This window comes from Bos javanicus, chromosome 2, assembly GCF_032452875.1.
Source record: "Bos javanicus breed banteng chromosome 2, ARS-OSU_banteng_1.0, whole genome shotgun sequence".
NCBI classification, from domain to species: domain Eukaryota; kingdom Metazoa; phylum Chordata; class Mammalia; order Artiodactyla; family Bovidae; genus Bos; species Bos javanicus.
Genome location: NC_083869.1, coordinates 25,606,113 through 25,627,026, shown reverse-complemented (window position 1 = coordinate 25,627,026; position 20,914 = coordinate 25,606,113). Strand labels below are relative to the sequence as shown.

At 38.7% G+C, this 20,914-nt stretch overlaps 1 protein-coding gene across 2 annotated transcripts in view; it reads left to right on the top strand.

The window, feature by feature from the left end:
* Positions 1 to 2,326: 2,326 nt before the first annotated feature.
* GORASP2 (golgi reassembly stacking protein 2) overlaps positions 2,327 to 20,914 on the top strand; it is a 33,280-nt gene continuing 14,692 nt past the window's right edge. The window contains exons 1-5 of one of the 2 annotated variants that reach the window (XM_061435508.1): positions 2,327 to 2,601; positions 16,369 to 16,449; positions 17,903 to 18,106; positions 18,793 to 18,879; positions 19,757 to 19,887. In XM_061435508.1, the coding sequence (XP_061291492.1) occupies positions 2,539 to 2,601; positions 16,369 to 16,449; positions 17,903 to 18,106; positions 18,793 to 18,879; positions 19,757 to 19,887 (566 nt within the window). In that variant the 5' untranslated portion in view covers positions 2,327 to 2,538. Of the gene's footprint in view, positions 2,602 to 2,710; positions 3,141 to 16,368; positions 16,450 to 17,902; positions 18,107 to 18,792; positions 18,880 to 19,756; positions 19,888 to 20,914 lie in introns of those variants that run through there. The other variant, XM_061435503.1, reaches the window with a different exon arrangement.

Below are 20,914 nucleotides of genomic sequence, written 5' to 3'. Positions count from 1 at the left end.
TCATGGGCTACCTTGGGTCTCCACGAACCATGGCTTCATGCTGGACATCTGGGAAACAAAAATTTTGACCGTTGAACATAGCAATAACTTACGACCTCACCACGAAGAGGATTATAATTGCCAAGCAGAACAAGAAAATAATCATCAAATATAGTTCTTATACTTACTCCTTTGCATTAGTTTCATTAATTTGCTGAATTAGCTGACAAACACTCTGCTGAATATTAGGAACACAGAGCTGACTTGACTAGCTTTCCTGTCCTTGAGGAGCCTAATAACTGGAGATTTCATTTCTTTGTGTATGTACTGGTTTCCTAAAAACCTGGTATTGGTCTATTGACAGCAAAGAAAGAAATATTTTGTTTTTCTATTTGAAATACTTTTGTTACAAAAGCAATCTACGAGCATTTTAGAATGTAGAACTGGCCAAAACAAAAAAGAAAACATCTCTGTCACTGCCCAGAGATCACCACTCTTACCCTTGGTTGGTATCATGCCACATTTTTATATGGATATTATATATTAACATGTATTTTATTTACAAAAATGTTTCATATTGTTTATAGGCATATTCTGTCTTATAACCTGTTTTTTTTCAGTCAATAATTTCCACTTTTCCATGACAGTAAATGCTTTTCTTCAAACAGTATTCACATTTTCCCAATTAAGCCCAAAATGTCTTTTACAGCAGATTTCTCCAAATCAGCCCCCAACTCAGCACCTTTCACTGCATGTCCTGGTTATTTCCTTCATATCTCTTAACCCAGTATAAACCCTTTCTTTTTTTAAAAAAAAATTTATTAATTTGTTTTGGCTGTGCTGGGTCTTCATTGCTGTGTGAAGGCTTTCTCTAGTTGCTGGAAACGGGCTACTCTCTAGCTGCAGTGCACAGGCTTATCATTACAGTGGCTTCTCTCCTTGCGGAGCATGGGCTGTAGGTCATGGGGCTTTGGTAGTTGTGGCACATGGGCTTAATTGCCCGAAGGCATGTGGAATCTTCCTGGACCAGGGATGGAACCCATGTCCTCTGCATTGGCAGGTGGATTCTTAACCAGTGGACCCTCGGGGAAGTCTAAACTCTTTCTTATTATTCTGACTTGATGAAAAGAACTGGCTAGCTGTTCTAGAGAATAGCCAGTTTCTTTTTTTCTTTCTTTCTTTTTTTTTGCGTGCTTCCTTCCTTGTGAAGTCATTTTACTTGTTCTTCTATTCTTTATATTCCTGTAAACAGAAACAGGAAGATCTAACTAAAGGCGTGAGAGGAGCAAGTAAACCTTTTGAGCTGGAATACTTCATGGGTACTTAACGTTGCTTCATATTAGAATACATTTGTTCTGATACTTGGTTGATCTTTCGTCGCTGATGGTCAAATTGGCCCGTGGGCAGTAACTGGGGATTTGGGGCGGGGGGAAGGGATAAAAGGAGGAACAGAATAGGAAAAGTGTGACTACAACAACCTAAAGGAAGTGGAATGGGGAACTCAGTCGGCAGTGCAACACCAAGGTCATCCAACTGGATTTCCCACACTGGCATCGCTCAGGTTGTGACCAACTGATCTTATTTTCACAATGAGGGAAGGCAAAAAACAAAAAGAGAACTTTGACGGGTCCTCCATGACTCTCTAGGACAGGTGTTTTATAAAGGGAACATTCTCCTTTATAAAACTGAGCTGAGCTGAGCGGACGCGGTAGTCCACTCACGGAGAGCCACTACCAGGATCCTCTGAATAACCCGGAGACGTGACCTACATACAAGTTTAGAAACCCCGCGAATAGGGAGCTCCTTGTGTTTGCATCGGGCCTATTCTTTTCGGAGAAGGCAATAGCAACCCATTCCAGTACTCTTGCCTGGAAAATCCCATGGACGTAGGAGCCTGGTAGGCTGCAGTCCATGGGGTCGCTAAGAGTCGGATACGACTGAGCGACTTCACTTTCACTTTTCACTTTCATGCATTGGAGAAGGAAATGGCAACCCACTCCAGCATTCTTGCCTGGAGAATCCCAGGGACGGGGGAGCCTGGTGGGCTGCTGTCTATGGCGTCACACACAGTCGGACATGACTGAAGTGACTTAGCAGTAGCAGCAGCTATTCTTTTCAGCAGGAGCCCCTTTCCGGCCTCTGGCCACCAGGGGGAGCTACAGTCGAGCAACCGTTCTTCAGGAACAGCGGGAACGCGTCTAGATGAATCTTGTCAAGCCAAGGGACCCGTAGCAAGGTACCAAGGCCGGATGAACCGTATTTCTGCTCTCTCGCGAGCATAAGTAGGCCTCACCCCGCCCTCCGCTCCAGGCTTCCCTCCTTCCTGGCCCGCGTGGCGCCTCAGACCCCTCCCGGTGACTCGCGGCAGGTGGCGCTGTCTGCGGCGTCGCAGCGGCCCTGGCTGCCGCGGTGACCATCTCCCAGCGGGCAGTGCGGCCCGGCTCTCCGGAGGCAGTGAGTGCCACGTCCCAAGTGCTACGCGGAGGAGCGGAGCGGACGGCGCGCGGGGGGCGGGGAGCAGCGCGGAACCCAGCCCGATCACACTGATCGCCCGCCGCCATGGGCTCCTCGCAGAGCGTCGAGATCCCAGGCGGGGGCACAGAAGGCTACCACGTCCTGCGGGTAAGGGCTTCGACAGCGGCCCGGGGGCCGCGGGCGGGAGGCGGGGCCCGGCCGCGGGGAGGCGGAGGCCCCGACGGACTTCTTCCCGGGGCAGCCAGGCCCGACCCCGCGAAGGAGCGGCGGTCTAGGGCGCATCGTTGGACAAGGCCGGCTCGGGAGGCCGCTCGTATCCTGCCTCCCTGGAGCGCCCGGGGTCCGCTGCTTTGGGAGGACGGGCTAGAAACCGAGGAGGCAGCAGGCGACTTGGCCGGGGGTGGCCCAGGCGAGAGGGCAACCCTGACTCCTTTTTCTCTTCGCGGCCTTCTCAGCCCCCTCCCCTTTATTTTAGCTCTCAAAGTTAGGGAAGGCTCGGGGAGGGGGTGGGAGGAGCAAAGTCTGCAAAAGAGGTGATGGTGAAGGTAGCATTTGAATTTTCCAAGAAAAGGAAACCTGGAACCCGCAGACTAGAGGCGGGGGCTGAGACGGCTCGAGTTAATTCACTTCGGCGCTGCCTGGATGTCCGGAAAAGCCAGTTAGGCAACGAAACGAATTGCCTAGAAGTAGGTTTAACGGACTTAAACCTACTTGAATTTCACTGGATTTCTCTGTCTCCTGTGCCGCTGTTGACCTTCCCAACCCTCCTTTTCCACATTTCCTGGCGGGGGCAACTTCCGTTCTCCTTTTTCCTAAGGCTGCTCAGTGGATTTTAAGATTTAGATCCACAATGTAAAAGGTAATGGAAAGGAACTTAAAAAAATCCAGGTAAGTAAAGGAAAGCAAGTGCAGTCACCAGGATGCAGAGAAACAGTATTTCGAAAGGCGTTTGCTCAGGCCCAGCTATGAACAGCCTGGGTTGTACAGAGCTGATCCTTTCCTCAAGGAATTGGAAGTCCTTTCCTCAAAGAAGTGGCAGTGTTGGTTGTGTGCTGTGACACCTGCGTGAGTGATAACATGATGGACTGTTAACAAAGTGGCCCCGATCCATGGTGCTATTTCAGGACATAATAGAGTGTAAATAGATACTAGCTCCTCAGCTTCTCACAAGAGCGTTTTTACTGAAAGTGGGAAAGTGCACTTCCTATTGCTGCGCTCATCTTCTGCCTTGGGTCCCATGTTTCAGGTGAGAGAACATCTCTTAAACTAAATTACCAGACATCTGCTTAATGGGGCTGTGATCGGTCACCTCTCTGATCTTCAGGATTATCACAGCTAGTTGTCCCTCCATTCTGCTAAAAATTCCTCTTGAAGCCACACTCTGGGTGTGTGGAAAGGATAATTTTCCCAGAAAATAAGGGGAATCTATATATAAATCATAATACCTTCCTGTTCCCTTTAGCTAAGCCAATCCCCAGGTGCCACACTGATGGGGGAAATGGAAGGAGAATTGTCAGATCCCAGATGTGAAGTGAAAGTTAGTGGCAGTATTTTTCTTTGTATTCTCTGGTTTGATTCCCAGCTCTCTGCTGTGGGGTTTGTTATCCAGTATTATGAGCTGATTGTGGCCGTGAATCTTTGGGGATTCATGATATTTTTATGATAACGTGTTCTAGGTAAAGCACAGTATTAATGAATCTTAAAAGTCTGTATGAAAGCTGTACACATCAAAAGGATTCCTGTTCGGTGACTTCTGTTAATGACTGTGGGATGTTAAACAAGTTGGAGTATTTTTTTTTTCTTCTTTTTTTTTACATAGGTGCACCTCAGTAAATCAGCATTCGTATTCAGTACTGCAGATATTATTAATCTATAAATATGGTTTTTAGAATTAGTAAGGACAACCTTAGTTTCCAGTCCACATCTGGAGCATAAATGTTGCAAAAGATGAAGTAATTCTTCTTTCATTTGAGTTTTATTAGAGGGAGCTTTAAAAATAGTAATGATCATCTACTTTAGAATTTTTTTAAATGTTTCAGAGTTCCTAACCCACTCTGCCCCATTCTGTAATTGGTTTCTTTATCTTTGTTTTTAGAGGAGGAAAGTACTATGTTAAATCTCAACATATAAAAATCTTATTTCCATTTGTTATTGCCTAAATTGTGGTTGTATATTCTGTCTCTGGATTAGTGAGCTTGTAAACCAGAGTAAATATGACAGGATAATCATGGAATAAAATCACCCATGTTTAATAAGTTCTAGAATGGTTTAATTAAAAGCTAGTTTTCTTTAGTAATTCTTTGTCTGTTTCCTTGCTGGTGATAAAAACTTGTGTAAGTGTGTTTTGAAATACCAGTTTATAGTGCACACATATCCATTGCTAGTTATTATGTTATTTTTAAATTGTATTCCTACAATTCATAGGTTGAACTTTCTGTTTTTTCCATTATTTTTCTAGATCTGTTGTTAGATTCTGCTTTAAAAAAGTACTTAGGAGACAACTTTGAAGTGATTCCAGATTTTCTGCTATGAATAATTTACTTTTTATCTTTTATGTATTAATGCACATTTTCATGTTGTGATCGTATTACATACCCAGCTCTCCATACTTAACCTAGAAGTGACCGATACAGTTTATGTATCCTTTCAAAAGTGCTTTATGCATGTAAAACAATCAACACCCCATCCCCAACTTTTAACTCTGTTTTCTTTTATAACTGTTAGAATCACATGATACATACTGTTAAACATCCTGGTCTTCTTAATGTGGAAGAACATCGTCTCTGTCTTTCTGTAGCAGCACACAGAGATTGGCTTCTCACTTTCTCTTAGCTCCTTAGTGAATCTGTTGTAATATAGTTTGGTTAAGCACCACCCCCTGGTGTTAGACACTTAGTTTTTCTAGTCTTTTGTTGTTACAGGTATTTATCTACAACCTTAAATGCTACCTTTTATCTTCACTGAATTGTATTTCCCCATATCAGTGAATTCTAATGTCTAGTTATATAAACATTGGTCTCCATTTTAGTAAATTGCTACATTGTTTTCTGATTATCAGCATGTTTATTAGAAATCATTTGGATAAGTTCAAAAAGTTTAACAAAGAACCTCAATTACCTGTAATCTTACCATCTAAAGGTAACTACTGTTAAAATTTTTTCCCATCCTTTTTTTTTTTCCTGTGACTAACATTGCCCCTTAGCCATGTTTCACAAAGATTTTGAGTAATTTAACATATTTAAGTATATTACAGTATGGCCAAAAGTTATCATAGGATGTTAGCTTTACAACTTATCCAACAGCTGAGGAACTGTTAAATAAATTAGGGCCTAACTGCAAATTGGAATGCTATGCATTCAGTGAAAACTATGTTTCAAAACACTGTGGGTTCATAGATGTGCCTTCATGTATGTGTGTGCATATACATTCAAGTGCCCAGGAAAATGGAAAGCTAAAAAGCCAGGATATTAAAAGGATAATTGGTGGATGGCAACATTTTTATTCTTTTATTTTCCCAACATGTTCACAGTGACTGAAATATTTATATATTTTTTTAAAATATAGTTATAAAAATTATTTTTTAAAGTGGACTACCAGTATAAGATTTTAAAATTTGGTGAGAAGCTTCCTTTTAAACACACCGTTATAGGAAATTTCCTGGCAGACTCCATAAGCCGCGTGGTAAGCCCAAAAGAAAAAGAAAAGAAAAATAACATTATATTTTGGATTTCCATATGGATTGGGTCTGATTCTGTGTTTACCATGCATACCACTTTTATTCCCATTCTCTAATCCTAACATAAAGCAGGAGAAATGTTAGCCAGGACTTCTCAGCCTTGTTAGAAGTTACTACAGTTGAAGTAACTGTATTTAATAGAGAATTCTTGCCTAGATTTTCTGTTATCAAGTGAAACCGTCAAGGCCATTTTCAGAATTTTTGGAGTTGCCTTATGGGTGCCCCTTGTAAGATGTTTCTAAATTAAAATATTCAAATTAATTCTACTCTGCACTTCATACTCTTTGAAATGGGGGATATCTGAGGACATTCTGGAGCCGATGTTCACAACAGTATGGGGACATGGAAAATGTCATGTTCACTATTCCTTATAATTTCCTCCAAGAGAGATTTTGAGATGATGGAAGTTTTGAAGGAAAGGCCATTGAGATGAATTGCGGCTCCAGTGTAATAACAGGCCTCTATCTTCTGAGCCATTTGCTGGATACTGGGCAGTATTAGGTATTCTCCTTAGAGGATAAAGGGACAGTAAGTGAAATTATTTCTATAGAAAACAATACCAAGACCATATCTACTGTTATATAGATGTGCTCTTTCTTAATGGTACCTAAGTAATCTACATTACATCCTGCAAGATTTCAACTTCATTCTTATTTTGAGAAAATGAAATCCCATTATTTCATAGTCATAATTTTTTTTATTCTAACACGGTATTTAACTTTTTTAACTCATACCCCCATTTGAAAAACATAAAAATCTCACTATTAGCCCCTTCTCTTTTCACTCACTCTGAAAACAATGGGTGCAAAAAGAAAACAGTGGGTTATTTGATATTTTCCAAATATGATCTTATAATGAAAAAAGTTTTATAAGCACCATTTAAAGATTTTAACCTGCTCCCAAAATTGACCTCTGCTAGTAAAAGGCTATGAATTGTTTCATAAACATATTTTGCTTTCAAATGTAGAATCAGAATACTTCATTTATTACGAATGTTTTACTTGACTTTTATATTTTTTCCTATCTCCTTTCGAAGAGTTGGGTTGCTTTTCTGGGTGCCTGATGTCCTCTGCCGGCATTCAGGAGTTGTTTTGTGGAATTTACTCGACGTTTAAATGCTCTTTTGATGAATTTGTGGGGGAGAAAGTGTTCTCCCCGTCCTACTCCTCTGCCATCTTGGCTCCTCCCTGAATGTTTTACTTAAGCTTTGGTGACGCTAGTGGTAAGGAACCTGACATAAGAGATGCTGGTTCGATCCCTGGGTCAGGAAGATCCTCTGAAGAAGGAAATGGCAGCCCACTCCAGTATTCCTGCCTGGGAAATTCCATGGCCAGAGGAGCCTGGCGGGCTGCAGTTTATGGGGCCACAGAGAGTCAGACACAACTGAGTGACTGAGCACAGGCACACAGGAGTGTTTTGTTCATTATAAGAAATACAGTGTAGGTGAACCTTAGGACACTTTTAGGAGTTGTCAGTATCATTGAACATAAACTTTTTCCAATATTAAAAAGCCTCAAACAAATTAATACCGTCATGTTGTTTGTATACCCTTATATATTTTTTATGATGAAGAGTATTCTTACATATGGACTTAAGGATCCTCGTTTGGAGAGACCTGTTCTTGGTGGGTGATTATGGTTTCTGGCTCTGGACATTAAGTAGTAAAGTACACAGAACTGGCTTTAGTGGCTTTCTGGGTCAAATATTGACAGGGCTTTTAAATAATTACCGTGAAGTTTTCATAAGAATTGAACTTAGAAAAACCACTAACATCAGTATATTCATTTTGTTGGCTTTAATATTCTACCAAAATGGTTAATTATATTGCTTGATAACACTAGTAAAATATCAGGTAACAATCTAAGTAGAAAATATCCATAAAGATTTGACATGTGCTTTAGAATCTGACTGTAGCTTGCCTTGCGAGCTGTAGATTATCAAGTAAGATCATTTTTTTCTACACAATATATGCAAAGCTAAAGGACTGACTTTGGGAGACTGTACTTCCTTTTGACATTGCATATAAATTTACTACAGCATGAAGAGAATGGTGCTGGGGTTCTTTGGGTTTTGCTTGTGTTTGTTTTTTTTAAGCACTAGTGAGAAGGCATTTAAGCACATTTTCGGCAACAAGGAACCTTGTGGACATGGATGGATACATTGAGAAACTATCCTAACCGACCATTGGAAACCACCCTCACGAATCACTAGATTCTAGTGTCATTCCACCAATTCATTGTTTTTCCTTGGACAAATCGTTGAACTTCTTTGAGCTTTGTTCTTTTTATCTGAAAAGTGGGGAGAGTAGGAATGCATCCTCCAGTAGTAATGCCTTTTTTAAAAAACTAAAAACCACATCAAATAGTGGATATGAAAATACTTTGGAAAAACATTGAGCACATTGTTTATTAAAACTGTGCCGTCCACCACCTCATTGGTTAATTTGAAGATTAAATGGCATATTCCATGTAAAGCACTTAACATAGGGTCTGGAATGTGATTAAAACTCAATAAATGTTAGCTGGTGCCTTTATGAGCATTTACAGTATTTTGTCACCCATTGAAAACCACTACTGTAGTGACAATACTGTTAAACTTGTAAACATTTTAAATAGTATTTCCACTTAGTCACTCAGCAGCTACTTTTGTCCATGTACCTAACCATGTACTTTAATGCTGTTCTAAGTTTTGGATCAGATCTGACCCATTCTTTTATAAATGTGCTTAATTTTTGAAGACCCTCGTTCTGGAGGAAATTTTATATCTGTATGTTAAAAGACAGATGAGTGCCAGTGTTCTTTTCATTGCTTTGCCATTTTTGTTACTGAACACGTGAACTAAAATGACTAAAAGTCTATATGATTTAAAACGATCTTGTTGAGTTTGATCTACACTATAGAATCAGTAGATAGCTTAGCAAGAGATTTCTTTCTTGCTGAGTCATTAGATCTTAAAAACTATCTAGTCAGCCTCCTCACTGTACAGCTAAAGAAAAGGAACAGGAGAGATTATTGCCTGAGGTCACAAAGCAAGTTTTCTTTCCCTAAGAGACAAGTACCTGAGTTGGTATTTGAAGAGTATAAAAGGAGGTGGCATGTTGTCAGAGTTTTAGTTTCTTTTGGAGCAGACTGATTTCTTTTAATATCATTTTTCTAACCTACAGATCTATTCTAGAAAGCTATTATATAGTGATGGGTTTTTACTTCATTTAGTTATCTGAATTTTATTTCCAATTGCTCTATATGTTACAAGTTATAGGGTCAGAATCAGGAGAGCAATATCTTTTGAGTTATTTTGGTAGAGCATGTGAGAAGAAATATTTTAACAGGTGAGCCTTGAACTCTTCTAGTCTGTTTCAAAATTATTTACCACACAATTGTGAGTGCGTGCATGGGTGCTCAGTCACTTGAGTCGCGTCTGACTCCTTGCAACCCCATGGACTGCAGCCCACCAGGCTCCTTTGGCCGTGGAATTCTCCAGGCAAGAATACTGGAGTGGGGGTTGCCATGCCCTCTTCCAGGGGATCTTCCTGATGCAGGGATCGAACCCACATCTCCTGTATACCAGCCAGAAGCTTGGATATCTTTGCATATAAGCTTATAAAACAGCTCGTCTGGTGATATCCTGGGTTCAGAAAGTAGTGTGTGGTTTCCTTTCCTTGCTTTAAGGTGTTAGTTCTGATCCTTTAGATGGAAGTGCAAAGTAAAGAGATGAATACCTCACTGGAAATCAACCCAGTATGGAACGATTAGGTCTGTACACAAAGAAGTCAGTCACAAAGATCACATGTTGAATGATTTTATATGAGATGTGCGGAATAGGCAAATCCATAGAAACAAGAACTAGGATAGTGGTTACCAGGGTCTGGGGCGATGAGGAGCGGCTGTTTAATGTGTACAGACTCTTCCTGGGGTGACCCTTACTAAGGCATGAGTTTTGGGTACTTCTCTATTTTGACATTTGTCAGTTCTGTCATGATTCACTAAATCGATCTCAGAATCCACTGAAACTGCCTGTAGTGATTGAGTGAATCCACATTAGGGATTATTTATGTATAGTTGGTGATTCAGAATCCAGCTTCCAATCACTGGTGCTAATTTATTTTTATGTAGTAGAGATGGCTGCCCCTTCACTATGCAGTTTCTGTCATAAACTCACGTTTTGCTTCTTGGAAGAGTATAAAATGTGTAGCAAATGCCATGTTGCTTATTGTAGCTGTTTTTTCTAGAGTGCTTATGGAGAAGTGTTTCTTTTTATGTTGTTAAAAAGAATGAGTGTTAGAGCAAGTTACTTTGTGGCCTTTACATTGGGCTCAGTCCTTTTAGACTTAATTGCTGGCTTTCAAACTGTGTCCCTTGTAGGTGAGGTGTTAGGTGTATGTGCTTAAGATTGTGATTTCATTTCTACTTTTTGGATAGAAGGACCATATCTTAAGACTTTTTATACGTAAGTGTACTACTGCTTGATGAATTTTTCAGAAACAACACACTCATGTAACCAGCATTCTTTCCCTTTCTGGTCACACCCTTCAGTTCAGTTCAGTTCAGTTGCTCAGTCGTTGCTCTTTGCGACCCCATGGACTACAGCACGCCAGGCCTCCCTGTCCATCACCAACTCCCGGAGTTTACTCAAAGTCACGTCCATTGAGTCGGTGGTGCCATCCAACCATCTCATCCTCTGTTGTCCCCTTCTCCTCCTGCCCCCAATCCCTCCCAGCATCAGGGTCTTTTCAAATTAGTCAGTTCTTTGCATTAGGTGGCCAAAGTATTGAAGTTTCAGCTTCAACATCAGTCCTTCCAATGAATGTTCAGGACTGATTTCCTTTAGGATGGACTGGTTGGATCTCCTTGCAGTCCAAGGGACTCTCAAGAGTCTTCTCCAACACCACAGTTCAAAAGCATCAATTCTTCGGCGCTCAGCTTTCCTTATAGTCCAACTCTCACATCCATACGTGACCACTGGAAAAACCATAGCCTTGAGTCGTTGGACCTTTGTTGACAAAGTAATGTCTCTGCTTTTTAATATGCTGTCTGGGTTGGCCATAACTTTTCTTCCAAGGAGCAAGCGTCTTTTAATTTCATGGCTGCAGTCACCATCTGCAGTGATTTTGAGCCCAAGAAAATGAAATCTGACACTGTTTCCACATTCTCCCCACCTGTTTGCCATGAAGTGATAGGACCAGATGCTGTGATCTTCGTTTTTTGAATGTTGAGTTTTAAGCCAGCTTTTTTACTCTCCTCTTTCACCTTCACAAAGAGATGAGAGTTCCCTCTTCACTTTCTACCATTAAAGTGGTATCATCTGCATATCTGAAGTTGTTATTTCTCCTGGCTGTCTTGATTCCAGGTTGTGATTAATCTGGCCGGGCATTTTGCATGATGTACTTTGCATGTAAGTTAAATAAGCAGGGTGACAATATACAGCCTTGATGTACTCCTTTCCCAATTTTGAACCAGTCCATTGTTCTTTTGTTTAGTATCTGCTAAAACCTTTTCTCCATTTCTTTAAGTTGTCTGTCTTCTTTTTTAAACAGATTTATTGAGCTTATAATTTACATACCTTTAAAATCATGTTTTAAACTTTACAGTACAGTGGTTGTTTAGTATATTCACAGAGTTGTGCAACCATCATTAGTATCTTCATTCAGGACCTTTTTATCACCCCAGAAAGAAACTCCATACCCATTAGCAGCTGCTCTCTGTTCCCCCTGCTCCCATCCCCTGGTCACTAGTAATCTCCTTTCTGTGGATTTGCCTATTCTGGACATTTCTTATAAATGGAATTACATATTATATGATCTTTGTGACTAGCTTCTTTCACTTAGCACAGTGTTTTCAAGGTTCACTCATGTCTTAGCATGTGTTAATACTTAATTTCTTTTTATTGCCAAATCATATTCCGTTCTATAAGTACCACATTTAGTTTATTCATTCATCAGTTGAAGGACATTTGGCTTATTGTCACTTTCTGGCTATTATGAATAGCACAGATATGAAATTTGTGTGCAGGTTTTTACACAGACATGTTTATTTCTCCTGGTTATATACGTAGAAATGAAAATGCTAGGTCACGCAATAAGTCTGTATTTAACATTTTGAGGATCTGCAAAACTGTTTTCCACAGAGGCTGCACCATTTTACATTTCTACCATCAGTGTGTGAGGATTCTAGTTTCTCTACATCCTTACCAATCCTTGTTACTGTCTTTTTACTTTAGCAGTTTTTGTGAACGTGATGTGGTGTCTTATTGTGGTTTCACTCTTCCTTTTTGATTTGTAGTAGTTTGGGATTTGTTCTAAATGCAATTCCTTTGTTGAATACGTAGCATATCTTTTCACTCTCTTAATTGTGTCTTTGATGAGCAGAAGTTCATAGTTTCAGTAAAGTTTGTCAAGTTTGAAAAAAAATTATGGTTAGCTTTTTGTGTTCAGTTTAAGAGGTCTTCATACTTGATGATCCAAAAGATGTTCTCTTGTTTTTCTCTAAAAGCTTCTTTGTTTTACCTTTTATGTTTAGATCTGCTATCCATACGGATTTGAGTTTTGAGAGACAACATTAAGAAAATGATTTGTCTCCTCTTAGCTAACTAATGTTCTGTGTCTTTTCCTCTTTTTATTTTTTTTTTTTAAGGAGTGAGAGAATTAGTACATAGCCAGAAAAATAATGCAGTGTCCAGGAATTAATAGCTTAAAAAAATTTGCCCTCAGGTGGTAGTTTGTGGAGATAGGAAGTCGAACTTAAGATTTGTATGACTCTTATCATATGTCAGAGACTTCACTAGGCATTTCATGAAGTTAAACTCACTCAATCTCTACATTATTCTTCCAAAGTAGATGTTGTTCTCTCTTCCTTGCAAATGAGGAAATTGAGACCCAGGATGGTAAACTTTTCCCAGCTCAAAAAGCTATTAAGTAGGCAAACCATGACTCAAAATCAAGAGGGTTTTTGTTCTAAAACTCTTTTATCTTTTCACTGTACATTTTTTCAAAGTCATGTAAAATCTTAATTATTAAACTTTCAGATTTAATTTATCCATCTTAAACTTGCATGATATTTGGCCCATGATATTTAGCCCATGGAGCCAGGTATATGTATTTTTTCTTTTCTTTTTTCTTTTGTAATTAAGATGGTTCAGGAAGCTGGCGATGAATCAACAGTCAAGAGATCTCTCACAGGGGACAAGGTAGTGGAGTGATAATCTAATGCTTGAGAGATTAGATGCCTGAAAGAGTCTCATCAGTGGATAATATTGCCAGAGAAACTTGCCTGTGTGGATGTTTAATTTGCGGTGTTGTAGAGTTTATTTTCCATGCTATAAAATGTAGGAAGTTCTGTTTTAAACAGGGTCAAAGAGAGCATTTTCTAGGGCTCCCTCTGCTGGCTTCCTAGCCATAGTTAAGTAAAATACCTCATTGCCAGAGTTGTACTAACAATGTAAATAAATTTAGGAAAGAAATTAATTTCAAGGTCCATTAGAAACAGATTGATGTTTGTCGTAGATGAAAATGAAAACTAGAGAAAGGATTATCTTGGTTTATTTATGTTAGAATCCAAATTTAGCTATTGAATCTTTTGAATTCTGGGGAAGAATAATCCTAATGGTATTGGAGACTTTCTGTTTCAAACAGATAGTGGTAAAACTTGATACTTAGAGGGTGGCATGATAAGAATCAGTGTGTGGGATCACCTTTCTAGGCTGATGACATTACAAAGGTATTGGTAAAGGTAAACTGTTGGCAGCCTCAGCGGAGAAGTCTGAAATTGATCAACGGGCTATTTGGTTTCTTTAAAAAAAAAAAAAAGTGGTAATTTGAAAACACTCTGAATCAGAGAATTATTTGATTAGATGTGGACCCTATTACATGAGAAATTCCTCTCTGAGGGGGCTTCTAGGGTCTACAGTAGCTATCTTCTTTTCACACCTCAGGCATTTCACACCTAAATGATAGGAACCTAACAGACAGGCATTTTACACCTAGAGGATCGTGACCTTTTGCCAGCTAGCTGTGACTCAACCTCTCGGTTCTTATAGCAGCTCTAGGCAGCCACCTTTTCCCTTTTTGAGTTGCCATTTAAGGAGAAATCTGTGTGCCATTTTGGGTTCTAGACATTTTGCTTGATAAAATATGGAATATAAAATAAGCCCCATTTAAGAAAAGGGTATAAAGAAAATAAGCAGGTATGTACTGATTATTAGAACCAACACCTTTAAATAATTTGATATTTAACTTGTTTAATTTACAGAAATGGTTTTAGTCCCACATTTGCAGGAAATTTTACTTAAAGCAAGATCAGTTTTAGTAAGTTAAACATTGAGCCATTTTTATAACTATTCCTTACTATGACAAATGAAGAAAATCTAGTTTTTACTTCTTTGGAGGCAATAATAGTATAATTTGGCTTTAAATGAATAAAAGGTAGTATTAATTCAAAAATAATGAATGTATCATCAGTTCAAGATTAAGTCTCATTTGTGAAGTCTGGTATTAGAAGAACATATTCTGGGAACAACTTGGGTTCTGTTTTGAAAGTATTCATATGATTTGTTACTGTGTGAATAGCTGCAGATTTGTGTGTGGATGGATGTGAATCTTTTATTTGCATTAGCCTCAGAATTGATTATTAAAACTGGGCTATTACAGAGGATCAGCCTACAAATATCAATGCAAACTCTCTTCATGGGATAGTTTTGACAGTATTTAGTAACATCAAGCAGAATAAAAATTCTTAAAACATTTTGAAAATATTTTAGAGGAAATGCAAAATTGTTTCTATTAAGTTTTTGCTCTTTTGTCATATCACTGCCATTACTAGCTCCTGATATTTGTGTTATTGTGGATTTAGGAAGTTTAATAGTTTATTTTAATGCATTTCAAATTTGAGATGCTAAACATTTGAGTTGTTGAGAAGCTAGGTAAATCTTAATCTTCCAAGTAAAATCCTCTGTAAGTCTAGCTCCATTCTTTCTTTCCATCCTTCTTACTGGACTAATGGTTAATAAGATAAACTTTTGAATTTCATCCCTACCATTTCCCTACTTTGAGACCATGCTGCTGCTGCTGCTGCTGCTAAGTTGCTTCAGTCATGTCCGACCCTGTGCGACCCCATAGACGGCAGCCCACCAGGCTTCCCTGTCCCTGGGATTCTCCAGGCAAGAACACTGGAGTGGGTTGCCATTTCCTTCTCCAATGCATGAAAGTGAAAAGGGAAAGTGAAGTCGCTCAGTCGTGTCCGACTCTTTGCGACCGCATGGACTGCAACCTACCAGGCTCCTCCGTCCATAGGCAAGTCCTAAAATGATTTCTTCACCTGTAAAATAAAAGAATTGCAAAAACCCATTGTTTTAACACTTTATTTGGGTCATGGAGACACCCTTTAAGAATCTGATGAAAGCCTGAAAACTGCTGATTCGCACAGAATGTTGCACATAGTTCATTTCTGTCCCCTCCCACCTTGTTGTCTCCAGCTAGCTACAGTATCCTCATTTTTCATTCTTCTTTTGGATTTTTACTTATATTGTTCTTTCAGCTTTCAGGTGTTTTTTCTCATCCCCCTTATCCTTCCTTAGTTCTACCCTCCTTTTAAAGCACAATTCAAATGTCATTTTTTTCCCTAGGAAACTTCTTCACTCAGATTTAATCTCTCCCTTAGAACTTTGTGCGTGTGACTCTCAACCTGTTGGCTTTCGTATTACAGTTATTAGAGGTCCGTGTGTCCTCTGTCTCCCCTTCTTCTTGCCTGTTACTCAGCAGATAAATGTTTTCCTAACAGTAGCTGTGTTCCTACATTAGTTTTGTAACCAAATGGTACCTTGCTAGTAGTTGTCATGCGATAAATAGAATAAATTAATTTGAATTTGCCACTTGGTTGTGATGATTAACTGTCTGCTATGTCGTGTGCTAAATGCTGGGAGCATTGTCTCCTCCCACCCCCTAAAAAGTGGAAAGTATGTGAAATAGAACCAGAGGGAAAACCTCATACATGAGATGAGTTTAAAGAATGAGTAGAATTTAGGGAGCTGCAGAGACATTATCTGGAAGATAAGAGAAATGAGAAAACTACTGAGTACCTATATTTTCTCTTAAATGAGATTAATCTGTTTTAACTGAAGTGATAGATATTAAACTTTAGCTTTTAATTCATAATTAAGCTTTGCATTTTTCATTTTTGTTTTCACAGGTACAAGAAAATTCCCCAGGACATAGAGCTGGACTGGAGCCATTCTTTGATTTTATTGTTTCTATTAATGGTTCAAGATTAGTAAGTTCAGCTTTTTGTAGTTTGACCTATGATATTTTGTCATCTTTTGAAAATAGAGTTTTTCAGATTATCTGAGATGAATATTTATTTATTCATTAGTTACAAACAGTACATAGAGTATGATATCAATAAAATAACCATGTGTTAGTAAAGGTGAGAATGTCAAATATATTGATAGAATACTACACCTCACACTCCAGTGATTAGTTTAGGGGGAGGAAGAAAGACACTGGAGACTTCTATTTATTTATTTTTTAAGCAGAAAGATGTGATTTTGTTGCTTTTTCAAAAATGTCAGACTTTTGTAGGTTATTGACAAATAACTTGCCAATTTTCTTGTCACTCAGTCCCCTCATATAGAAATAGTGTTATAAAACTAGACAGAGATGTGTTCCAAAAGTGAAGACTTAAAACCAGTTTTAAAAGTTGCTTTAGTTTACATGTAGGAAAGTCCAATAGGAAGGAAACTGTATTATAATTTCAGTAGATTCTTATGACAGTAGATTCTGTTTGGTTGGTTTTTCACAACAGTCTAAGTTTTTGTTCATTACTTACTGACATCCCTTACACAATGGCCTTTATTCATTTACATAGTGAAATATTTAACATACTATTTCCTACCAGTTTGTACTAAGTGTATATGTGAGGAGTAAAGTCCAAAATTAAACTTTAACTCCAGCAATGTTTTAGATTTTAAAATCAGTCACTCCAACTCTGTTAGTAATATGTCTTCTTGTGGAGTATTTAGAGTTTTTTATCGTTGAAGCCCTGGATCATTTCAAATAATGCTGGGCTGCAAATTCCATAATTCTATTAGAAAAAAGTCAGAAGCTGTTGCTAATGTTACTGAGCACAAGTTTGTGTGCCTGACACACAGTGAGGCCAAACAACACCGAAATGTTAAGAGTGTACAGCAAAGAAAGGTTTATTCCAGGACCAAGCAAGGAAAACTGGTGGTTCCTGCTCAGAAAAACCCAGACTCCCTGAAGGGTTTCAGCAAAGCATTTTTGAAGTCAAGGTGAGGGAGGGGTATCCCAGGGTTGTGGTCAACTCATGCACAGTTCCCTGATTGGTTGGTGGTTGAAGGTCTGTGGCTACCTGCTTATAATCTTCAAGTCGTTGTTTCTTGCTTTTGGTGGTAGTTTTTAGCATCTGAAAAACTTAGGAAATATGCATGAGATCCTATAATCTGGGTACTTGAGAGAGGAGCTACAGCAGAGGATATGGAGGAAGGCCTGTCCAGAGGCCCTGTAGAGTCCTACTCGGTTACACTAACATAAGTTCCTAATTTCTTGACATTCTTTTACTTTGAGGAATATTTGAGTGTTAATGAAACCTCTACTTATTGAATATTTTATTTACATTAGTTATTATTTCTCCAATAGGGCCATTGTATGCTTAAGCTAATTAGCATTAGATTTTTATTTATTAAGAAAAATTTCTGTGTTTACAGAATAAAGACAATGATACTCTTAAAGATCTACTGAAAGCAAATGTTGAAAAACCTGTGAAGATGCTTATCTACAGTAGTAAAACACTGGAGCTGCGAGAGACCTCAGTTACACCAAGTAACATGTGGGGTGGCCAGGGCTTGTTGGGAGTCAGCATTCGTTTCTGCAGCTTTGATGGGGCAAATGAAAACGTTTGGCATGTGTTGGTATGTATCAACTGTGAGCTGTTAGCAGTTTAAGAAGCAGTGTAGAAAGGTGTTTTAATAGTGGTTGTTTCCAATTTGGGAGACTGTAGGGCTATTATTATTATTAGGCTACTTTTAGTTTCTGAAAATCAAAATTGCTTTTAAAATATGTCTTAATAAAAAAGAAAAACAGCTTGAGAAAGAAAAGCAAATATAATGCCTAAAATTTTTTTCTAATGATTTATCCATTAGAAGAAGTTAAATTAAAGCAAATAGCTGCAGAAATATTTTAAATATTTATAAAAATATTGTTGGGTTTTTTTATGTTTGGGAGATTTAAATAGGTGTATCGTATAGCTTCTGATCTGACATTGTCTCTAATAAGACAAATACAGAGTTTAAATTACTCTAATGAAGGACTGAACTATACAGTTTGGAAGATTATTTTATATACAGTAATTTAATGGGGAAGTTTCGCTAGTGGCTCAGCAATAAAGAACCCTCCTGCCAATGCTGGGGACATGGGTTCGGTCCCTGGGTCAGGGAGATCCCCTGGAAGAGGAAATGGCAACCCACTCCAGTATTCATGCCTAGCAAATCTCATGGACAAAGGAGCCTGTCCGGCTACAGTCCATGGGGTCATAAAAGAGTTGAACAAGACCTAGTGACTAAACAATAACAACAGTTTTTATTCCACTTCATCCTAGGAAGTGGAATCAAATTCTCCTGCAGCACTGGCTGGTCTTAGACCTCACAGTGATTATATCATTGGAGCAGATACAGTCATGAATGAGGTAATTAATTTGTTTATTAATACTAAAAATAATTTAACATTTTCTCATTAATGTATAAATTCAAGTATATTTGCATACTTTACATTCAGAGTTGAAATTTAGGTCTTTGCTAATCAAGATAGCTTATGCTCCAGGGTGTTAAACAGAAATATGGAAGATGTCTCTTGTACCTCAAGATTAAATTAAATCCTCATTTTGATTATTGATTTCATTTTCTCTTTTTCTGAAGTAGCAAAATTGGCTTAGCTCTATTAGTTGGATCCTTTTCCTTGTCTGTTAGCTAATGGAAATATGTATTACTCAATTACAAATGACAGGAAAAAAAGGTGCCCAGATAACCAGCTCTTAATAATAGGAAGAAAGCAGAATATGTTGAATTTGGGTGTGGAAAACTTTTACTCAATTACTGACTAGGTCTTACAGAACTGAACATGAGGCCTTGTGTTGTATAGGTAGGCATTAATAATACTGATTTAAGAAATGCTTTTTATGCCTAGGGGCGGGGCCCAGGATCTGGTTTTTGTGTGTGTTTTGTTGTTGTTGTTCTTTTTTTTTTTTTTTTTTACTCTTGGGTGCACAGTGGAATCCCCTGGGTCCCACCCCAAGGTTCTGTTCCGGGGTATGGCCTGGGCGTCAGCAGTTTTAAAATTCCCCAGATAATTCTAATTTGCCGACTTTGTGGAGTGTCCTCTGAGCCCACGTTGCAGGGATGAACGTTTGAGTCTGTTGTTTGAGTTTGAGTTTGAGTTTGTTGTTGTTCTTTTAAGTGTGTGTTTGTTTGTTTTAAATATTAACTAGGTTTGATATCTACTATTTGAGACCTACTTATTCAAAAATTCAGGAACAAAAACATTTTTCTTCTGTAATGCTTTTGCAGTCTGAAGATCTGTTCAGCCTTATTGAAACACATGAAGCAAAACCATTGAAACTTTATGTGTATAATACAGACACTGATAACTGTCGAGAAGTGATTATTACACCAAATTCTGCATGGGGTGGAGAAGGCAGGTAAGGTCACTTTTTTTAGACTAAGTTACAACTGCTTAAATTTACCAGTCAGATATGTTGTAAGCATTGTTTTTAGTTTGAAATAAGTTACTGGTTTATAGTAAAACTTCTCGAGAAAAGGAAAGAGCCAACCTAGAATGTTGGATCCAATAATTCATTTTTTTAAAGCACAATTTAGTGAGCATGGTACACAAACTCTAGTCCTTTTTTTTTTTTTAACTCATAAGCACAGAATAGGAAAGACTAGAGATCTCTTCAAGAAAATTAGAGATGCCAAGGGGACATTTCATGCAAAGATGGGCTCCATAAAGGACAGAAATGGTATGGACCTAACAGAAGAAGAAGATATTAAGAAGAGGTGGCAATAATACACAGAAGAACTGTACAAAAAAGATCTCACAACCCAGATAATCATGATGGTGTGATCACTCACCTAGAGCCAGACATATTAGAATGTGAAGTCAAGTGGGCCTTAGAAAGCATCACTATGAACAAAGCTAGTGGAGGTGATGGAATCCAGTTGAGCTATTTCAAATCCTGAAAGATGATGCTGTGAAAGTACTACACTCAGCATGTGAGCAAATTTGGAAAACTCAGCAGTGGCCACAGGACTGGAAAAGGTCAGTGTTCACTCCAATCCCAAAGAAAGGCAATGCCAGAGAATGCTCAAACTACCGTACAATTGCACTCATCTCACACACTAGTAAAGTAATGCTCAAAATTCTCCAAGCCAGGCTTCAGCAGTACATGAACCGTGAACTTCCAGATGCTCAAGCTGGTTTTAGAAAAGGCAGAGGAACCACAGATCAAATTGCCAACATCCACTGGATCATGGAAAAAGCAACAGAATTCCAGAAAAAGATCTATTTCTGCTTTATTGACTATGCCAAAGCCTTTGACTGTGCGGATCACAATAAACTGTGGAAAATTCTGAAAGAGATGGGAATACCAGACCACCTGACCTGCCTCTTGAGAAACCTATATGCAGGTCAGGAAGCAACAGTTAGAACTGGACATGGAACAACAG